At 33.4% G+C, this 22472-nt stretch overlaps 1 protein-coding gene across 16 annotated transcripts in view; it reads right to left on the bottom strand.

Moving 5' to 3' along the window:
- Positions 1-22472, bottom strand: part of LOC130898343 (protein muscleblind) — a 559833-nt gene that overhangs the window by 293490 nt on the left and 243871 nt on the right. The window contains exon 3 of one of the 16 annotated variants that reach the window (XM_057807602.1): positions 19991-20140. The exons of the other annotated variants lie outside the window; for them this stretch is intronic. Coding sequence (XP_057663585.1) covers positions 20132-20140 — 9 coding nt within the window. The 3' untranslated portion in view covers positions 19991-20131. Of the gene's footprint in view, positions 1-19990; positions 20141-22472 lie in introns of those variants that run through there. 16 annotated transcript variants of the gene reach the window in all.

Here is a 22472-nt window from a genome sequence, read left to right as displayed (position 1 = left end):
GTAAGAGACCTGTCTAGCGTGACTCCTGAGTATTTTGGAATGCAGCTTCGTTCCAATTCAACCCCTGACAATAGAAGCCTAAACTTAAATTTGACTTCCTTATGTCTACTACTAGTGTTTTTGATTGTTGAGATTTGAGATGGTTTGTAGTTTGGTACCTTGAAAGGGTTTAAAGAGCAAGAATAATGCATTGCATCGTCTGGTCGAAATTTTACGTCAACGTAAGTTTGAATACACTTGAATCGACGAAGAATGACAGTGAATTTGATTAGAGTCAGATCAGATTAACTTAGCTAATAGTAGCTGATGATTGTCAATCTCAAATGTATATGAAAATGAATATGCTGAGTAAGGTTAATCAGTTGTCCAGTATAGCTTTTACCAGGACAAAATCAAGCTTTTTGTGCAGAAGGAATAAAAGATAATTCAAGATTAATTTTTCTAATAATTTGTAGAGATAACACAGAGCAATTGGTCCACAGCTCATACCACAAGAATCAACATATTAGCCCTTTTCCAAGATAAATTTATATCATGAAAGAGGAGATTAAAGAAAATAACTAGAAATTTGTCAAAACGTAGATGATTTTCGAGCATTTAAAAACCCAGATTAATTTGAAAAATTTCGCAATTATCAAGGAACGATAACAATAAATCCATAAATTATTTCCATTATCCGTGCCAGAATCAACAGGATAGTATTACAACTTAGGATAAAGTATAATAGAAAAAATTTAAGTTTGCCATTGATTAAGTTATTATATAGAGGTTATTTATAATAAAATAAAAGCAAAAGCATTTTTTTGTTTTCTAGTAATGCTCCGCAAACTTTTCATCAATTTTTCCATATTTTAGAATGAAATTTCATCAAGTATTATTAACACAGCTATATTCCACTAACCAACATTTATTTCAGCATAAAAAATAAATACTCGTACCATACGCCTTTGATCTTTTCCATTTGTGAATTAGTTTCAGCGTTTTCGAAATATTAGTAATTTATTTCATCGTTTAATACCGCTTATATTCAAATTATTTTCCGGGAGAGGAGCGTCAGTTTGCAACCCTCCTCAGTTCAATTAGTTTGCCTCGTTTAATTGAATCTTATCTCGATTCTCGTGTTTGTTTTAGAAGCTTGTAGACTCGACACACGATTGAAACCAAAAGAGACATAAGACAAGACGTTTTCAATTATTTTGAATCGTATAACTTGTGATGTAATTATTGGCTTGTGATATCATGAATCCAAGTACTTCAAAAATCATCACAGGAGCTGGAACAGGAGTACGTGAGGCCTGGTTCTCTAACCCATCATTACTAGGCTCCTGTATCATCTTACAAGTAGAAATTCTGTAGGAACATTCATGGAAATATGATTCAAGACTCCTTACTCCTTACTTCATGGTCATAAAGGAATCAAAGGACATAAACTGACCAAGAGAGGAGCATCAATGCCTGCTGATCTTTTAAAAAAGAGTTCAAGAAGAGTGCCGGCTAAAAAGTACTCTGGATCGCTCCAAAACCGAAATCTTTGTGGGGAACAGGAAAATCTCATCAGTATGGGACGTGGAAAACGAGCTGCAACTATTGCAAACAGTTTTGATAATTTGTATGACAAATCTTGATATAGCAATGCATTGAACCCCTAATTGTTATATGCCAATACCATTACAAAAAAGGATTTTCGGAATCATCCGTGTGGTGGAAGTACCAGTCTGAAAGTTCTTCGAATTGGGCAGAGCACACGTTTAAAATTTTTACGAAAACTTACGATATAAATGAGAATTATCTTTTCAATTTAGCACTTTAACGACAAAAAGCTCGTTCAATAAACCGATGCGCAGTCAAAATATCAAATTATTTCTAAAAAATGACAGCTATGAGTCTTGTTACTACCAATGGTGAAGTAGAGGAACAAACACTAAAAAAAATGATACTATCCCTATGGACAATGTCGGGTATATAAGTCAGCTTAATTTTATCGTTAAAGTGTTAGATAATAAACTTAATATTTAGCTTCCACTAATAATAGGCGTGTCCGATGCTTGCCAATGCTGTGAATTTGGCAAACAGTTATTGGGGCTGACGCAATTGCAGACCTGTGACTTGGTGCGTTACCCTGATGCTGTAGAGACTAACTTTACGCAACCTAAATCGTCGTTGTCCTTTTCATTTCGAAATTTTGTTTGAATAATAAGCACTTGTGACTAAGCTTCGCTTTTCTAGGTAATCTTCTAAAATTACGCTTTCAGCATTCCACACCCCACCTGCGTATTCGACTTCTAGTGGGGTTTACAACATGATTTTATCGTATCTTTCGATAAATATTCAACTATTCGTATTACGATATTTATTTTGTTCTAAATACCAGATACTGTTTTTATTAATTCATTTCCTCGTCTATATTTTGCATTATTACATCAAGTCTACATGATCTGTCTGGTTACTCATATTTAATATAATTCGGATTTAATACGTTTCGAGTTGGGAAAACTCCTTCCCAACTATATTAAAGACTTTAATTTATTGCGAAAGTCGGTGGATGCTTCTTATCGCAAATAATATAAAAGTTGCATTGAAAATCGTTAGTCGGTACACCATGTAAGTTTGGCTAAGAACTTGCAGAGTTATTTTGACGAGATAACTTTTTGCAGAGGAGCCACGGCGAGGTTATAATATAGCTACTTGATTAAATCTCCACCAAACATCTTGTAAAACTTTCCGAACTTGTTCAATTATACCCATTCCAACACTTAATAAAGCTCAAGCACTCCAATATACACAAACTTTCGGATGTAAAAGAAATTTTGAATTCGAGGTTAACTTTAACTCGCACCGTTTCATTGGCCTTTTTTAAACAGCAAATTGATGCTACGGAGACAACAAGAATATGAAAGTAATTATCAATCAATTTGGTCACTGCAAAAACCGTTGTCTGTAGCAATAAATATTTAAAAGAGAACGCCATTTTCTAGAGCAAAAAATTATCGAGCGAACCTCGTAATTAAAAATGTACGAGTTCATTTTTTTTATCCGAATAAACTCATTGTCCTTTCTAAATTAATGCAGCTTCCATAATAAGGATTTGCAATAAAAACTGGACAAAATATAAAATTTTATTCATTACGTTTTTGTCATTCATGGCCGAAGGAAGCCGTGAATATATTAACGTTGGCAGTATTGTAGGAATTCGAAAAGGGAATCGCAGGACCAAAAATAGAAGAAATAAAGCAGATACGAAATAAGAAGAGAGTGTACGAGTGGTATGGCGAGTGGGCTACGTGGTCGTAGACAATGAAGTTAATTCGCAAACGAGGGTTTGGAACAAAGAAAGAAATCCAATTAAACGGTAGTAGGAGGCAACGGGTTTGGTAGGAAGGATGAGGCATGCCGAGGGGTGGGGTATAGGGCTTGACGTGCTGGCACTGATGGGCATACAAATGCAGAACAGCGCACTGCGGATACAACTTCTTCGACATGTATGAAGACAAGTTTCAGGGTTGGTTAGAACGGTAAATGTCCTTGCAAACATTTCATTGCACAATAAAGAAATTAGTGAGACGATTATATTATAACTTGAATAATAAATAATATTTACAAAAAATATATTAGATGTCTTCCATTAGAATAACAAATAATATCTTTTTCAAACTAATTTGACAACAGATACGGGCTCTTGCTATTAAACAAAGACACAATAAGGCTTCTCAAGTAAGTAATAAGAAGGAAATAAATAGCTCAAAGGGTTTCTCTCTTCTATCTTAAAGGAAACCTCGTCGGGTAAATGAACAATGTGAAACGAAAATAATTTTTAAATACATTCACAGAAGATAACTTCCAGCAATGCTTTGATCAAAAAATAAGAGGAAGGGAGTATGGTGAAAGGAAAGAAGCAATCGACCGTAAATTATCTTCCAAACAGAACTTTTCCATCAGCAAACAGACCTCGTATACATCAGCTACAAGTACAATACCGCATTTGGACCAACTTGATGTTCGTGGAGCGTTTTGATATCGCCATAATCATCTCTTCCTGCTTCGGGCCAAAGTTGAGATCAGTTATAACAGCTAACAAGTAGGTTCTGAATTTATTTCTGCAAATAAAGTCCTCGTAAATGAAGATAGTGGGTTACAACTCTTCATAGATGACGATGTTGACACTGAGTCTGTTTATAAGTAGCAATCAATATCTCTCTTTTCCATTTTAGTTCGACAATTGCATACTGATTGTTCGCGGCATTCCTGTTTCTGTGTTGAAAATTTCGGGGTTCCACAGAATCGATTCTGCTTGATACAGTTCCAGGAATTACAAAACTAATTCGTTTATCCAAGCCATTTTTACAAATATTTCAATTTACATCAAATGTGAGGTCGGGCAAGACAAACGACAAGACAAGTCTTTTTGATCTTCTTCAAAAAACCCGTCCACAATGTGTGGATTCGGCGTAACAGGAATTATTATCGTCAACTAGTTCTAGATATCAGAGTAAATGGCAAGAATCATATTGTAAGAACATAATCAAGAGTTTATGGGCTGATATTACGAGGGTGACTCCAAAAGTACTGGAAACAACAAAGAAAACATAATTTTCTGTTAGTTTTAGTTACCATCGGAAAATCTGATATCTGAGCTATTTTTAATAACAAAAAGATGTGATAAAATATAGTTATATTCATTTATTTTGGCCATTGAAATGATGAGTATGTGAGTCAGATACTCTCTTCTACCAAATTTTTTTTCAAGACAATCAATGGAAATTATTCCAAAGAACCGTCGCCTACACCTTTCCTGTAGATAACAACGATCTTCACTTTCCTTGGTTCTCGGTTCTCCTTTTTACAGTATATTGTTTTGATTCCTCTTTTATCCCATAGGTAGACTGTTAGTCTCATGCTTCCTCTATAGTTATCTGCTTTGCTGCAGAATCCATTGTACACAGAGTTTCTGTGTAACTGGCATACTGGATCAGTCAACGATCATACGAATCGTCCCTCCATTTGATCGAACACTGCGATGCTTCTGTTATAAACATACAATAATTGATAATATCAAAACCAAACAACTATCTGGTATCGTCATAATCGAATAATGTCATACATTAGTTCCTTAGTGGACACCACTAGGTAAAAGGAGAATAGAAAGACCACCAAGAAGGTAAAGAGAAGGTATAAATAAGGAAATGTAGGAGATACAACTAAGTAATAGAAGATACTGATGACGAATTTAGTCAATTTCCTCATACGTTTTTTAAATTGTGTCTTACAACAACTACTGCCATGTCTTCAGGCCAGAATCATCCTAGTAGATGAATTAAGAATAGATTTTAATAGGAAACGAAAATTAGATCACACCAGTTCCTGCGTCTTAACTAGATAATATAAGTCTTGTTTTAATTAAAAATGAGAGATGTATATTTATCAAATGATATTTCCCTATACCTTATAAATAATAATCGAATGTCACAAACAGACAGACTTCCCCCGCTGGCGAAAGCAACTCATAAAACGTCACAGAGAACAAAGGTTCTAAAAAAATATAAATTCCTTTTTAGTCCACGGGCTAATTTGGAGAAAAGTAGTTCCATAAACGCTTTAGAATTACGTAGAAATCGTTCTACCTTGTAAATAACACTACTGGTAATATCTCCAGAAATACTGATTTAACGAAGTCATGGAAAATGTTCTTGGCAATCTAGAGTACACAAGAATATCAGTCAGTCTTTTGCTCTTATTTGAGAATACGAACACCAGAATAGTACAAAAGAGAAACAAATGATGAAAAGTGGTTCACCTGCGAAAAAGTTCGTGGTTAGAGCCCGGAGAAGCTTCCCACAGTTACCATTCATGAAACAATTTGGTACTTAAGATTTGGTGGTAGCGTAAAGATATGCCAAAACATTAAGTCGACTATCCACTGTCACTGATGTTCGAAAAAGAAGTGGCCAGAATTGATCTATAGGTCGCACGTTGCTTTACAAGCAAAGTAGTAAAAGGGCATTTATCGTTTGATATTTATATTAATTCCAAAGTTACTACGAGAAACATATTGAAATAACTTTATCTGTCACCCGATGTAATTGTACAATAGATGGATATTGGTTACGGGCTAGCTTGTGGACTAAAGAAACCACCAACCACCCCCGAGATTCAATTAAGAGAAGACCTAATTGGATGACGCCTGAAATGACACCAACTCCTCTAGAAAATAATTTGAATATGAGCATTATTAAATATGGAAACATTTAGTTGAAAATAAGGAAGAGAAAACCCGACGAAAATTGTGTACATAGAGGGACGGAATTTTATATAACTATTATTATGTCAACATTCTTATATTAAAGGGAATGGTTTACGGGACAGTAGTTTTCCTAGTGTTTCATAGCAATTGAAATAAATAACTGAACTTGTTAATAAGATAGGGAAGCTGCGATGGGTTTTTCTCTTCTTAAAAAGAAAAACTGTCAATAAACATGAAATCAGAAGTTTGTATTTGGTAACCGCATTTTAATTGGATTTGAATCGAGATAATGGACGATGTGTAAGAATTGACGAATATTAAACTTATGTCGCTATTCCTGCTTACAGCTTTAGATATGAGACCGGTAGGTTGACACATTAAGAAATATTTGGTTCGGTGTATATGGAAGAAGTCAAAATAGTGTTATTTTGAATTTTGTGTGGGGTGCTTCCTTAATGAAATTTATTATAGTATCTAAAATAAGTTTATTTGTGCTTTGCAAGAGAGGGCTATAATTTTTTAGGAGAGGGAAATTATTTATTTATTAGTCGCCTTATTTTGCTACGTGTATTTTGATTTTGCAAGAAATCGGAAAAAAGAATAAATTCGTGATGTATAAGGTTACTTTCACGTACCTCAGATAAAAAGCAATTTACTCACAGAATCCCTGTTCCGAAAAATAAAAAAGAATTTTTGTTCATCGGACACAAAAGACATTAGGAAAATTCTAACGAATTGAAAAGTTTTCAGCAAACTTTTCACATCATTCTGGAAGTTCGACGTATTAACATATGAAAGAACCACTTTGCCCTTATATAAGACAAAAACGGGAATGGGGTTTATTTATTTAGACATTTATTGGAAAAACTTTTTCAATAGAAATATTCAAGCATACAAATGACTGATATACAACGGAATTTTGATAATAATCCCGACAGATATGTCACTAAATCACACGATATTTTGAAGGAATCCAAAAAAATATACTTCTATCATCTGGAAAGAAAAATAAATCATATTAGAAAAATAATAAGCTTTGAATATTTCGTCTCGAATTTAACGAAAATTATATATAGATGAGCGATTCAATGTAAGTTGATGTGGTTTAATTATTTAAGTTTTTCGATGGGGTCACAAAATATGTTTCTCAAAAGTAAATAACGTCTTAAAACCGTTATGAGTCGGTTCGTAGAAGCGTGAAGTCTACAAATAAGCGAAGCCTCTAAACATGCTTGTCCTTAGCTCCAAATATGGATTGGTAATAAAACTGTCCAATGGATATTAACCAACTCAGTGAATCGACATGTCAAGGCGCGTCTAGTATTTGGATTACTATAAAAAAAAATAAAAATAATTCCAATCGCTCCTCTGTTGTCAGCAATTTGACAAAATCTACAACCAACTCATAGTTTTTCAAGTAAGTGGTAAATCTTGAAGAGAGTGTCTCAAGCCATACCTAGCAAAGTATTGAACATAATCTTAACTCATTTTATTCGTGGAGTGAATTAGTAAGCACTGACTATTACTTTCTTAATTTATTTTCACACTATACACTATTTATATCACTTTACTAATTAATTCTATTCACTACGACTATTTATTTAAAACTAAACTACCTTTACAAAAATCATTTATAAACGTATAGCAAAAAGAAGCAAAAGAAATAACTAAATAGTCTTTCCTAGAAATTATTTAGAAGAAATACAGTAAATAAACCACCTGCTACATCAAACATCAAACGAGTTCTGCCCGAAAAGCACCGCGCGAACTCGCCGAATTTTTATAATTCCATAGTAGCTGGACTACAAATGAATTATTAATTATTATCGATTATTTTTATAGTACGATTTTTCTTAAGCGTCAAAATAATTTTTGATAATAAACTCTTCATAGGCGCAAAATGTTTGTCCAGCGAGCACTGAGAACAGGAAAAAGTCACTGGAAGCCAGATCTGTATGATACAGTTGATGTTGAAGCAATTCGAAGTCAAATTCATCTATCGTTAGTACTTTCTTCTTCTTTTAATAAGATCGATTTTGTTCTTCAAACGCTCAAATGACGCAATATATCATACCATGCGTATACCAAAATACTAATGTCATAACCTTACTTTTGCATTGCTGTCCACTCGATTGACTCCAGTGTGAGATAATTTCTATCCGTTATCACATATCGACGTAACAATTTGGTTCGATCATTATTGAACAGCTCCAAACACCGATCAGAATTATCAATTCGTTTTTGCGCGGCACCTATTTTGAACAGAGCTTTCGTATAAATAAATATTCATTCACGATATGTCCAACACGTTCATTAGATATCTTTAGCGTCTCAGTCTTCTCAATAAGCTACACATTACGTTTATCCGGAGATTTTTTTATGTTTCCGTCTTTGACGGTATCTTAGAGGCATCATTCTTGCTACTCATTTTACCATTTATTATTTTTGAGAGGCGGAGGTTTGGCTTCAATTTTTCCAAAATAGAAGTTGCTTCACTCAAAATGCTATAAAGTACAAACTAATAGTACGACAACTGTCAAATTTATACACTTGTCTTTTGAAGGTTATTGCTAATTGAAATCATATGGATGTGTGGGATCCGATAAGAAATATAAATGTTTATAAATACATTTATTCACCCACAGTATATTGTTAGTTATCACGTGGTTAACATAGATTATCGGTTTTAATGTCATCGGTTCGATTCTTTCACTGTCCCGGCTGCATTTCGACTCCATTCGAATCGCATCCGACTGTCTGCGTGCACAACAAGAATGGAAAATATCACTTCCCCAAAAATTTGATGCTAGCACCGCCATCTATGTGTCAGTTTACGAACTTTTAAGCATGCCTAATATAGCAACACCGCTCGAGCAATCGAAGATAATCGATTATTATTTTTCACTCATGAAATTATCGAAATTCTAGTGATTGCAATTATGGAAAAAATTGAACTGGAAACAAATAACAATATTCCCACACTGGTAGCACGAAAAAGGCATTTTACATCGAGCAGAATTGAATTATATTTCATCTAATTCACTCTAAGCACGGTAAAAGAATTACGACAGCAATTCTTCTTTTCATAAAGTATAAACAAAAAAAAACCTCGTATTCGTACTAATGAAAGAATTATGAAAGAATTTTTAATTTCGTCCCGAGAATTCCCATGATTTATGGATGTCTTAATTAATCGTGGCAACATCTGCTATACCAGACTTTCAGAGTAACACGGGAAGAAAGAAAAAGAAATAAAGCGAGAAGAATAAGCGAGATTAGTCAATAAAAATGGATAAATTACCATATCAATTTTTACTTAGCGAAATACAAGAGGAGTATGATGTGTTTGGCATTTGATTACAACCACTCAAGGAGGGTCTGGACGAGCAATCATTTTTATCGAAAGTTCGAGTCAGTCGATTGTATCAAGCGTGATTGACCGTTTAGAAACTCCCTCAAATAAGTAATAACGGTGACTACACTAACCAAATCGTGCTTCCCATAACTTCTTCCATTGATGAAGAAATTATAATCATTGCATCAACGCATTTGATCAAGAAGATAGATAGTCTATGACCTTCTTTACATAAAATTTCATATGGATAGAAATAGTTGATTTTTTTTGTCGCGCCCTCGTAAATATTATATAACGCACTGTTTTTATAGCAAATCTAATATTTTGAGAAATGAAAAATAATGAAAAAGTCATTTTCATCGGGTTGATATTCATAGTCCGTACCGACTTTTTTCCCATTCCCACCAGCGTAACGTAGAACGAACAGCGGCATATAAGTCTTCATTTCTAAAAAGCTCCGGCAATAAGATATTCAGGACACATCCTTCGGCCCCCATGCAGAAGCCCAATTACTCCCTACAGTGGATCTAATTCTTTTCTGGTGTTACCAACCTATAGTCAAAGACGTATCTTTGGGGTTCGTGTTGAATTAGAGAACTAACTGAAATTAATTTTTCTTTTAACAGATTTTTTCAATTTATTTACTTGACAGTAATTTATTTTGATAGACCTTTCCTCCAAATAGAATAAAACTACAACCAGAATATATATCCAAAAAAAAAAAAAAAATAGGAATAGTGATGCACGACAAGTTATAGAATTAATTGTCAGGTAACGTAGTATATAGTGGAGAAAACTGAATCGTTTACAGCGTTTACAGCGCTGGACGTGGTCAAATTATCGTTAAATCGTCCTCTTAATATAAATAAAACGTGAAATTTTAATGGAGAATGGTTCATAATAGTTATTGTTTTGTTGAGTGCAAAAATACAGTGTTCATATTTCACAAAGCCTAGTTAAAATCAGTGGAGGAGAAATAACTGACGACTCAGCAGCGGAAATGGAAAAAAAAACATTGAAATTCAACGAGTTACGTTGTTGGACCATGTGTAAAGGGGAGGACCAATATCTGTGCTAGAATAAAATGGTTAAAAGAGATGGAAGACGACCTAAGCAGAGTGTGAGTTAGGAATTTTTCTGAAACAGAAAATTGTGGTGGAAAATAAGCCAAAAAAGTGTAGAGATGGATCATGGGGACTGATTCACCCTAATAAGAGGATCTATAGAGCGGTTTTGCGGCGTAATACCATTAAAGATGTCTAGTCAATATTATTTATTATTATATCACTAAAATTACTGGTTTCTATTTGTATTCCACTTGACACTATGAAGGTTAAAAACTGCATTTCAATAAATTGATATCCAGTTATCAATTTGATGAACCGTTTTGTAGGAATAAACAACGTTACCATGTTATTTGAACTACTTGTGAGCAATAAATTACTCAACCGATTACATTGTAACCACGGTTGATTTATCGAAAAAATAATTAAATTAACGAGGCATATACATCGCATGTAAACAATTTATGCGAAGTATAAACTAAATATTATAAAAAAAAATGGGGTATATACATATATTCAAAATAATATATTAAGACGTGTTTGAAAACGTAACAATGGAATAGATTCAATGAAATTAATCACGTACAAATATTTTATAACAAACTAAAGAATAGTTTCATAAGTTTGAAATTTATTGAAATAGTTCGTAATACAACTTGAAAAAATAGTTTTTTTCCAATAAAATATTATTCTTCTTAGTATACAAATAACTGTTATACTATTTCCTTAGGACAAACATCATAATCATTGGCAAATAGATTCAAAAACCATCAATAGGATACGAGCAATAAAATATTGATTATAAATAATAGAAAAATACATCGGAAGTATCATTAAAAAGGAATTTTTGTTGTACCAAGGATTATTCTATAAAAGTGAAGACAATAGCCACTAATCTGCGTCATTATTCTTCTTTTTAGAAGATCAAGACATACAGTCTAGAGGTATCGGAAGCATATCAAAGATCAACAAAATCTCAAGGTAGGATACAATAGCTTCACCAGGAAAATTGGTACGAAAAAATTCGAAGTAGATTTACCACAACATCCAGTTGTTCATTACACTCACCATTCACACTAAACCACTTCCAGCAGATGAGATTTTTGAGAAAATTTATAACAAACAAAGAAAAAGAACTAATTAAGGAGAGATGCTATCGAGAAACAACATGCATCCACTAGTTTAAAGTAGTTTTCAATCGTAATAAGTCGAGTACATATTTTCTTTATCTATAGACAGAGATAGAACGCGCATTAACGAAAAAGACGATGATTTTGATAAAAAGATTAAAGTGCATGGTAAGTAAAAGTGTAGCTGATACTTCCATAAAACATAGAAAAGAGATTGGACGTGATATTCGTAATCTGAGAGGATAGATTTGCAGTCACATTATCCAGAAATATTGATCATGATACTCACATATTTTTACCCACAATATCTCGTGTATAAATTATAACTTGCGATCATTCCACCTATTATTAATTACTTAAATAAAATGAGCCTCAACTTCTTAATAAATAAAGAAGGAACGTCCTTGTGCATATTGCGGTTTGGTAATAAAACAGAAACGAAGGCAGTACGATACATAACTACGACGGCAACTTCTATTACTCTCCGCCTAAGAATCCCCGACTAATTGATGAACTGCTCACCCTACTTGATTAGCACTTAAACAAGGAGAAAATCCAAGTTTGCTCTTCGCCGCAGATTATATTAACTCTATAGACTCTGAACAGGATTACGGGATTACATGACCCATTTTGTAATTAGTTTACAAATAAACAACACCAAAGAAACGTGCTCCATAAAATTTCCAACAGCGTGTTCCGGACATTCGGGCAGAAGCAATGAAATATTAATTACTTCATACAATAGAGTCTTTAGGTGAGTCTGAATGCTGGAAGATTCCATTATTTCCAAGTAGCACAGTTGTTTTTCATGCTTCCAAATAAATGCATGTTTTTTTAAACCTTGTTTTGAGGCATTAACGATTTTGAACTTGAGCCTACTATAACCAATTCAGTGATATAGTTCAGGGATCTTGAACAGCGCATTAACATTTAGTTTTGTTGCTCAAAATAGACCAGGAGGAATTGGACCAAAGTTCGTCAGCGATTTTCTAATTCATGCTCTTTGGCCTTCTGAAAGATTATAGGAAATACTCACATTTCCTGGAAAAATCCTTGGGTTTCTTTCTTTTTTGGGAAAATGCGACAAACTTAGCAGGAGGGTAACGAGAGTTCTGAATTCCTCATCCCTGCCAACTGAATCAAACATATTTAATTCAAAATATTCAGATGTCTTCTAGGATAGAATTGATCGAAGAGCTTTGTAGAAATTTGCCTTTTCATGTCGATGATAAACTATAAACATGTAGTGGATGTGAGTGGTTAGAAGACTAACCTTGATCCAAAAAGATCAGCTACTGGCCCCAAATAAACCCCATCTCACCGAGCATCCCGTCTACGGTTTCCCAGGGAGCACGTTAATTTGTCTAACGAACAATGCGGCTACAGAAGACTTAGAGAAAGATTCGCGTAGTGATACATAAAAGAAAACGTGGCTTCTGGAGGAGGTTCCTGGATGGTTTGGGCGGACGTTCCTATTGAAGAAAAAATCGAGTGGGTTTTTATTGAAACTGGCGGTGGAGCGGGGAAATTAACGGCGAATCGATACATAGAAGACATCATAAAAGAGATCACATCGTGCCCACCCGTCCACATACTGCAGTGCCCCCGCAGCAGTATTTACAGGATGTCGAAATTGCCGCTATAGATTGGCCATCACGCAGCCTAGATTTAAATCCTATCTAGCATGTATGGGGTGAACTTAAGAGGAAAGTTTGGACTAAAATTTAAGCTTGTATTGTATTTTCTTTACTGTTAATTATAACCCTCACTAACATAACATAAAGCTAATGGTTTCGAGATGCTAAAATCGGAAAAAGATTTTTTGACCGCGTGCTCACGAGTGTAAATTAATGTAAACTAATCAACTCAAATAATACCCAACAATGTCTGATTATAGTTGATATTTTCTGCCAAAAACATTACTAAATCAAATTGAAACCACCTTGAAATGCTTCAATTAAATTGACTCATTTTCTCCGGTATGTAATTAGTTTGTATAGCATATAATTACGTTTTTATTAATTAAATGATAGTACTCGTTTGTATAATCTTCTTCGGACTTTCTAATGACTAAATCTCCTCAATACAACTACTCAAGACCATTCCGAGAATTACTTACATCTCTTCGTAATACGTCATAAATCTTATGAAAAACTTCATCAACATCCATAGACAGACAATCAATTCGATTGGCCTTAATGTGCTTGCCCGCAGAAACGATACAGTTGTAAAAATAGTTACTATGAGCAGAGAGGTAATAAGGCAATAGAAAAAGTGATTATCTTTCATGAACACCACGTTCTGTTAATGAGATTGTTGAAAGACTGTGAAAAAACTTCTATTCAAACTATAGTATAAATTTAAAACATGTTTCTTTCAATAACTATTAACTTCCCTAATTACATTGGAATAGTGTTTATATGAGGTTGTAGCCCCAAGCTTTCCATCATGCAGTGTGATGTTTGAGTGTTCTTTTTATAGTATATCCATTAAAAATAATATTCCGTAGCAGTATTAGTTAGTTTTGTCCATATACGTCCTCAGTGTTATAATATTTGTTTTTTGCTAACAAAAATAAAAACGAAAGCAAAAAAAAAGGTTACGTGCACAGCACTTCTCTGAAGATAAGAAGACGATAGCCGGCACTTTTACTAAACCCATGGAAGTAAATTATTTCCGGGATGCAAACAAAATTAACAAAAATACATAAAATGTTTTATTGAACGACGAATCTCGAACTAAATACAAAGTAACTTGCCTATTTAATGAGGAATTTCCATTTTTGGTTATATCCCGAGTACGACATTAGATGTGTTGATTGAGTTTGAAGAAAACAGCCATAAAAAGGAAAGTGAAGCATCCATTCGATGTCAGCTATATTAAAAAATTGAATGCGTTCCTATAAACTGAGACCACCGCAAAAACTTACGATTTTGATAAGTTACGTAGTGCGGTCCATGAGTTGGTAGCCTAACAGAAAGGTCATAAATACAAAAAAAAAGCTGTGACTATATTTCAAAATATTCTCCACAAACTTTTCAGAACGTCTGTCTAAAGCTTCAATGCAACTATAATAGCCGATGTTTATAATCTTTTACCTCAACTTTACGAACAAAAAATAGTCTGCTCGGGCCAGATTAGGGCTATATGGTGGGTGTTCAATCTCTGTGAAGCCACATTCTGATACAGTAGCCTTTAAAAGCGAAGCTGTGTGGATCGGAGCATTGTCATGAAGAAATCGCACACCTCGGATGATTTTGACGTGCCTTAGTAAGTTAAATTGGTATGCCTCGTTCACTGTTGTATTTGATACCCTCGGAGTTTAAAAATTTTTTAGTCATCACTTGTTTGGTGCTTTTCGGGACTATCCTTTCCGATGTCACTCCATAAATTTGGGATCATATCATCCTTTTGTTTTGTAAGCGCCAGTCACTAAAAACAACATTTTCTGGACTAGTCAGCGACACAGGACGTTCCGCACCAGGGTTAGATTTTAATGGTTCTCGTCCCCAGTGAAACCACTTTTTTAATTGCTGAAAATGAGGGACACAAGTCACCGTGAACAGCCTCCAATCTGTTTTTGATTTGTGTTTGTGTTGATACTTTTTTGTTCAAAATTTTTTTTCATTTATCGAAACACCTTGACTGAGTGGTCGTTCGAGCTCTACACCAAATAAAAATGGATAGAAACAGCAAGTTGAAAGTTTGTGTAAAACTTGTTGAAACTTGTTTCTGACGCGTACTTAAAGATTTTGCGAACGCACCCTATTTATTATATATGTGAAGCCATGTTAATTTGTAATGAAAACGTTATTTCTGTTTATGAAATATATTTATTCAGGGTTACAATCGCCGTTCATAAAATACATTGATCTAAATTTCGTTTTTTCGTTTAATACATAGATTAAATCAGTGATTACGGTCCTGTCTGTGTAACATAAGTGTGACAAGTAACCATTACCTAGGTATGTTGCGCAATAAAAACTGCAAACAAGGTGATAATTTTCTAATGCTTTCAATTGACACAATAACATACCTACTAGTAAACTGGAGACGCATTCACCCAATAAGGTAACCGGCCTCCAGACAAGTCTTGTTACATAGCGTTAAGAAAATAGTACAACGAAACCGATGCATCATACTAGAAAATTACGATGATGAAGAATATAAACGAGAAAAAAAATAGGAGTGACCTTTTCTGCCAAAAGTGTATTGGAAAAATTAATCTCTGAATATTTGACAGAAGATGGAACAGATAAGGGCTCTGACTATGATGATGTTGATTCTGATGAGTCAGAAGATAATGAACACGTCCCAGAGATTGTTTCTGACAGCGAGCAGGACATTTTGGAATCAAAGTACCATAATGAAACTCAATCTAATATCGGCACTGCGATTATTAACAAAGACGACACCACCATTTGTTCTAAATATATTCCCAGACGTGGAAGAATACGGAAAGAAAATCTTATCGAACATTTACCTGGTGAAACCGCCAGTAAAAACACCAATCAACACATACAATGAAACAGGAAAATTTTCAAAGAGAAAGTGATGCCGAAAACATCATCATCATCATAATCTTAATCTTGATGAACAACTGGAACAAATATACCAGTAAAATTTGAGAAACTAGGTGGAAATACAACCAAAACATTTCCAGTGCGTCAATTTATTTGGTGAATCCTTAAGAAGAATTGTGATAAGTCCATCAGCAGGAACCTTGCACTAATGCCAATGGGCGGAATTGTGCAAATTGTGCGAAGATAATTGAAAAATCCGATATGCATATAAGATTGGAATATCTTCCACGCAAAACATCAAAAAATTAAAATTTCTTGCTTATAAATTGATAGTTTGCATATTACAAGGAAAATTTGAGATATGAAAAGTGTCAAAAAAGGAATTTACTAGTTAAAAATAATGAAATAAATGAATTTCAATTCGTGAAATCGGTTGCTTGATTCTCGATTCTATGCTGTGCAAGTAATTTGTTGTGTAGTTTTCAATGTTAAGTCTTCAGTTACCATTTCATTCGTTATTTCGAACTCATTGCATTTTCATAAATTTTTAGAAATATAAGTTTACATTTAGCTATTTTCATTACTCAATGTTTTTTTTTATTGCAGAATATCAAACTGAAATCTGAATAGTTTACATAGACAAATATTGTATCCCTATTTTTTGTGGGAGAATTTACCACACCAAAACGTCATCTACCTGCTATTTGGCCGAATATATCACCGTCACACAGGTTTAAAAGCCTCGTGTCTTTTTTTGGATTCGCAGAGACATACTCTATACATTTGTGATATCTTCATTAATCTAAATACAAACGCATGATGAGATTTAAAAAAATGTTTTCTAATTGTAAGTGATGACATATTTTTTTTTTTTTTCGATTCTGATTTGATTGTGACATACATAAATGTCAAATTGGTAAATATGTAGTCCAAATTAACGATACCAAACAACTAAAATTATAGGAGCAAATGAAATACATTTGTTTTTCGGAATATATACAATACAATCAAATCGTCGTCACCAAAACAAGTAATTCGTGATAAAAATAATACTAAGAAATTCATAGATATGAGATGATTCGATTTTTCTAGTCATTCAGTATATAAATAACAGTTGGTCTATATTACAAATAACAAACTAGATTGCACTAAGTAAAAATTCAATAATAACAACTTTCTAAGAAATATATAATATCGATTCGTAATATAATATACAGTGAAGTTTTTGGTTTCGAAGGAATAATATAAATAACATGATTCTTTTTCGACCACACCTGTCAATGAAATATTACCTGTATTACTATTCAACTTCATATGTCGATATAAAAATATAATCTCACTTCAATGACAAATTATTGAAGGTGTGACTTGGTATTAGCTTGGTTAATACTCTCAATTGACTAATTGGAGAGGGTCTCAAATAATTTCCATTTGAAATGTTCACTTTATTTATTAAATAAACATACAAAAAGCAAATCCAAACATTTTTCATCACAAGTAACAATGAGTCTAATAAAATTATCGAACGAGTGCTGGTACTAGATTGGTTTTCCACTGCTCCCCTTGTAACCATCTTCAAATCTACACTATCAACACCATCAAACCAATACTGGACTCGCACTCCACTTTCGTCGCTTCCACGATTGTTTTCAACTTTTGTTTTCAATAATGTCTTAACAATATGTTACAACATATTACAACAATACTTATGTGACACCCCTAAAATATTATATTATGATTAGTAAGTCATAATATGCTTTTAAAAGTGGTCATATGAACACGGACTTTATTCAACGTCTTACAGCTTTCTTGTCTTTCATGTTTTGTTCCTTGTCCAGGTCCTTGAAGGTCTTTCTCGTCTTCTTCTCAGTTGATACAACAATGCTTTATTCGGCCATCCTCATAACATGTTAGAACCAAAGCAATTGTTTAGTTTGTAATCTCTATGAAGTCGTGTCTACTCGACCCATATCCTGCACGATCTTCTTCCATAGTCCATTTCCACAGCCTTTTTTTTTTATCTATCTGTTGCGATTCATCCATTCTCATCAAAAGCTCTCTCGCAGTAAATATTCAAATGAAAGTTTGGAGGTAATCCAAATCGATATACCATAGTAATGGAGCTAGAGTGAACCATTTTATCCCAGAAACAAAAATACAGTGGAAACAGTATATTTAATCACAGAAACGTGCTTAACAGAAAGCAAAAACTGTTTTTTCAACAAAGTCACATCCACATTGTTTTGGATTTTCAAAGATGATGAGAAAAGTTCCATCGTCTGTTATTGTTTCAGAAAAATGTGCCGAATTGCATTACAATTTATTGTTTCATCCACTATATCCACATGATCTAGTACCGACCGATTATTTTCTGTTTCCCAACTGTGAAAAGTGGCTTGGTGGAAGGCAGATAAAGATGCGAAAACATCGGAACTAAATGTGTACAGATAAAATAAGATTATGTTCAAGAATAAAATATTTTTCACAATAAATGTGTTAAGGAGGCAGATGCACATTGAATTTTAGTGATAATCGTTATATTTCGTCATCGATACAACATTTTTTTACTTATTATGTCTATCGTCTGTCGAAATTTTCCAAATACATGCTCTCAGGATGGTTCAAATACTGTTCCTGGGAGTGTGGAGTAAATGTGAAATACACTAGATATGTCTAGACTCCACCGAAACGTCAGTTGTGTATCCAACGCTCTGGAGCTCAAAGAAAAATTCTAAGGTGAGAATGCCAATGATCCCAATCGATTTGCCATTTGAGTTTGAATTTCCTTTAATGAACTTGAACTTTAATTTCCGAACTGTCTTGCATAAACCTTCACCATTAATGAATCAAAAGACTTATCTTTGAATTAGTGGTCGTCTGAATGTAGAAGTCTAGAAAATCCATGTTTTTCTCATGGTCAGTTATAAGTGGCAGGTTCACGGGTTGGAAGACCATCTGCGTTATTCGTTCTTGCAAATTATAATCAAACATAAAACGTCATCTATCACAAGCTGCTTTAATGAAGAGTGCGTAAATACCTGACCAAAAAAAACGTAATTGTTTTATTTATATTTATTATCAGAATAAAAAATTAAACTCCATAAAATCTGCTCGTTTATGGCTTCTAAGGTGGAATATAGTTCTCCGGGTTAGCTAGTTTGATGTAAATTGTAGATAAATATAGTTTCCCATAACTATATATTTATTTCCCATGCATTCAAGAGGGTTAAATTATAAAGAATATTCTCGCTAGATTATTAAAAGGGAATGTAATGTCAACTGTATTTTCAGATGCTGAATGTCCATTAGAAATGGAATAACATCGATGGGTAACACATTTAGTCTTACGACAAGCGAAAAAAGTTTATTTCTGCTTCTCGGGTATAAATTTGGGATCTTCACGTATACTTATAACCAAGAAATTGAAATATAGCACCCAAGACGAATACATAAAGGCTTTTGTTGGTAAAATAAGTTTTTATATTATCCCAAACGGGTTGTGGATTATTTTATTTTGGTTTTATTATAAGACTTGTAATTTCAGTTTAGTTAGAAGAAAAGGGATTCCTTTAAAAATGAAGGAAATGAGTTTCGTTGTTAAGATAATGATTTAAAGTGTGATTCTGAAAATGTTATAAAGACTTGTGGGCATCCTGCTGGTTGTAGGTCGTTAATCGTTAAAAAAGTTTTTAGCTTAACCAATAATGAAAGTCATTTTACTTTAACCCACTTACACTTCATTTGACTAAAACATCGAGTCACGAACTTGAAATAATTATTCATACTATGACTCACCTAACCAGTGTTTATCAACCATAGCATCAACTTACCTGCAAAATAAAAAAAAACACAATTAAATCAATCTAGTTTCTTACACATCTAGTATCTTACACATTATGTTATAACAATAATTAATAATTTTTCCGTGATAGTTTGTCTTTATCCTAAGTCTTTTTTTTTTCTATAAAAATCAGTCCAAAATTACAGATAAAGGCCGAGGTAGATCGTAACGTCAAATTTTCACCTGTTATTTTGGACTGATTTTCATAAAAAAAGAGACCTGAAATAAAGATGAATATCACATATAAAAAGGTCTGAAAAGTAAAAATAATTAATAACAAAATTCAAAGATATTAATTTGATACAACTTGATTAAAAGTTGGAATTTTGTTTTTAATTCATATTGAATAGATGGAATACAAACAGGGTGAGTAAATAAATAGAAAGAAAACGCCATCTTGTATGTGGCAAGTCCCTTCATATACATTCCCGTTTTATTTAATAATTCAAAATAATAGTAACATATATATCAAGGATATAAGTAGATGATTACACCACGAGGGTGACAATCTTTTGGAATAATAAATATTCGAATTTGATTAAACTTACTCTGGTTATAGTTTACCAGAAGAGTCTTTGACTAACCTAACAGCCCATGTAGATTGTCCCAATCTACCTATCTACCCAGAGCTTTTTCCATAGTTCTGATATCACATGAAGGGCTGGTCTACCCTCGCTATGGAGAGCTTATTATCTATTTTATTTCCCTTCGCTCCGGTGGGCCCCGGAATCCGTCGTAAAGTTATTTTATATTTTTTTTGACTAGCTCGTTTAATTTTTCTAGGCAATCCCAACCGAGTTTGGATTATATGATATTGGAGCTTAGAGTTCTAATGGCTACTTGACTATCAGACTATCTAGATTGAACTGAACACATTTTTGAAATAAATAGATTTCTGCTTGGAAAATGCTCTGCCCAGTCAAATTTTTATCCCAATTCCTTAAGCATTAGTACCACTATTTCGAGTTAACAAGCCTTTTGCTCAAATAGAAAAGAAATTCACAAACTAAGTGCTCTGCTGTCTCTATGACTTGCAGAATCTACAGTTGTTGTCCTCTTCCGTACCTATCGTCTTGGTATTCAACGTGGCAATGACTTGTTATAAGACCTACTACCAGGTTAATGTCCAATTTAATAGTAAATAATAATATTATTTGTAATTTCCTCGAATTATTTACGGAGTTATCTGGAGATAATAAAATTTATTCACCAAATGAATAAGGTCGCATTATTATTTGATATATTTGAATAAGTATAAGTAACAGAAACCAAAACTATTATTGACGAAATCAAAATAAAGAATTTAAAACTTTTAACCTACAGTCAAGGCAGCTGTAATGTTCAACCCGTTGGAATAAACGTATTTGGAAAATTTTCCTGTTTTTATTACAACATATTTGGGTTTAAATAACCTCGAAAATATACTGGTTGTTTATGTCGAACTTCGGCAACACTTTCAGCAGAAACTGCAGCAAGTATGTCTACGCAGTAACGTCATGGTAGAGTACCATAGTTGTCGAAGGATATTTAGAGGACAGCATATCCTCAAAAAATGAGGTTTCAAACATTTTGGTAGGCGTATCATGTTAATCTTGCTTTTCGTCACAAAAACTAGAGAAAGAGTCCACCTTTATTGCAGGAAAGTTAGCTATTAGCGGATCATTCCAGAATTGTCAAGCTAATTCATAAAGAATGGCAATCGCATTATTTGTCATTTCATTGAAAACTTTTCCAAAAATAAGAATAATACCACATAAATCGGTACTTTTCATTCATATAAACTTGTTATACCTTTACCCAGTTTCATTGTTTTAAACGGTATATATGTCGATATTACTGAACAATTAAATGATTTTTTTCCTTCAATATTGAATATTTAGTACAGACTTCCCATCATGAAAATTATTTTGCATAAATGTTGATAATGAAAAAGTATTTTTGAGCAAAGTCTTGGATTTACATAATTTCCACATATTGTTTGCTGAACAAAGTTGAATAATGAGAATCGAAATGCTGTATGCTTTCAATAAAAAAATGTATTTTCAGTTTATAACTTTTTTCTATAAATACTTTATTCCTATCTCAAATCTGAATAATCCTTTCGTCAAGTTTATACTGTTCAGAAACTCTAAAATCTTATGATTTTATCGTCGGAAATCTCGACAAGGATTTGATTTGGCATTTTGTTTGATTGACTTGGAATTGTCGATGTATTGAATAAACAAAGTGAGTGTTTCAAGGAGAAAATTGTGTTTGGGTGGCTGCAAACCCCGAACGAACACCGATCGAAAGGGGTAAGATTGATACGAATTGTTTCGAAA

The sequence above is a fragment of the Diorhabda carinulata genome, chromosome 9, assembly GCF_026250575.1.
Source record: "Diorhabda carinulata isolate Delta chromosome 9, icDioCari1.1, whole genome shotgun sequence".
Taxonomy (NCBI): domain Eukaryota; kingdom Metazoa; phylum Arthropoda; class Insecta; order Coleoptera; family Chrysomelidae; genus Diorhabda; species Diorhabda carinulata.
This window is presented reverse-complemented; position numbering and strand designations above follow the sequence as displayed.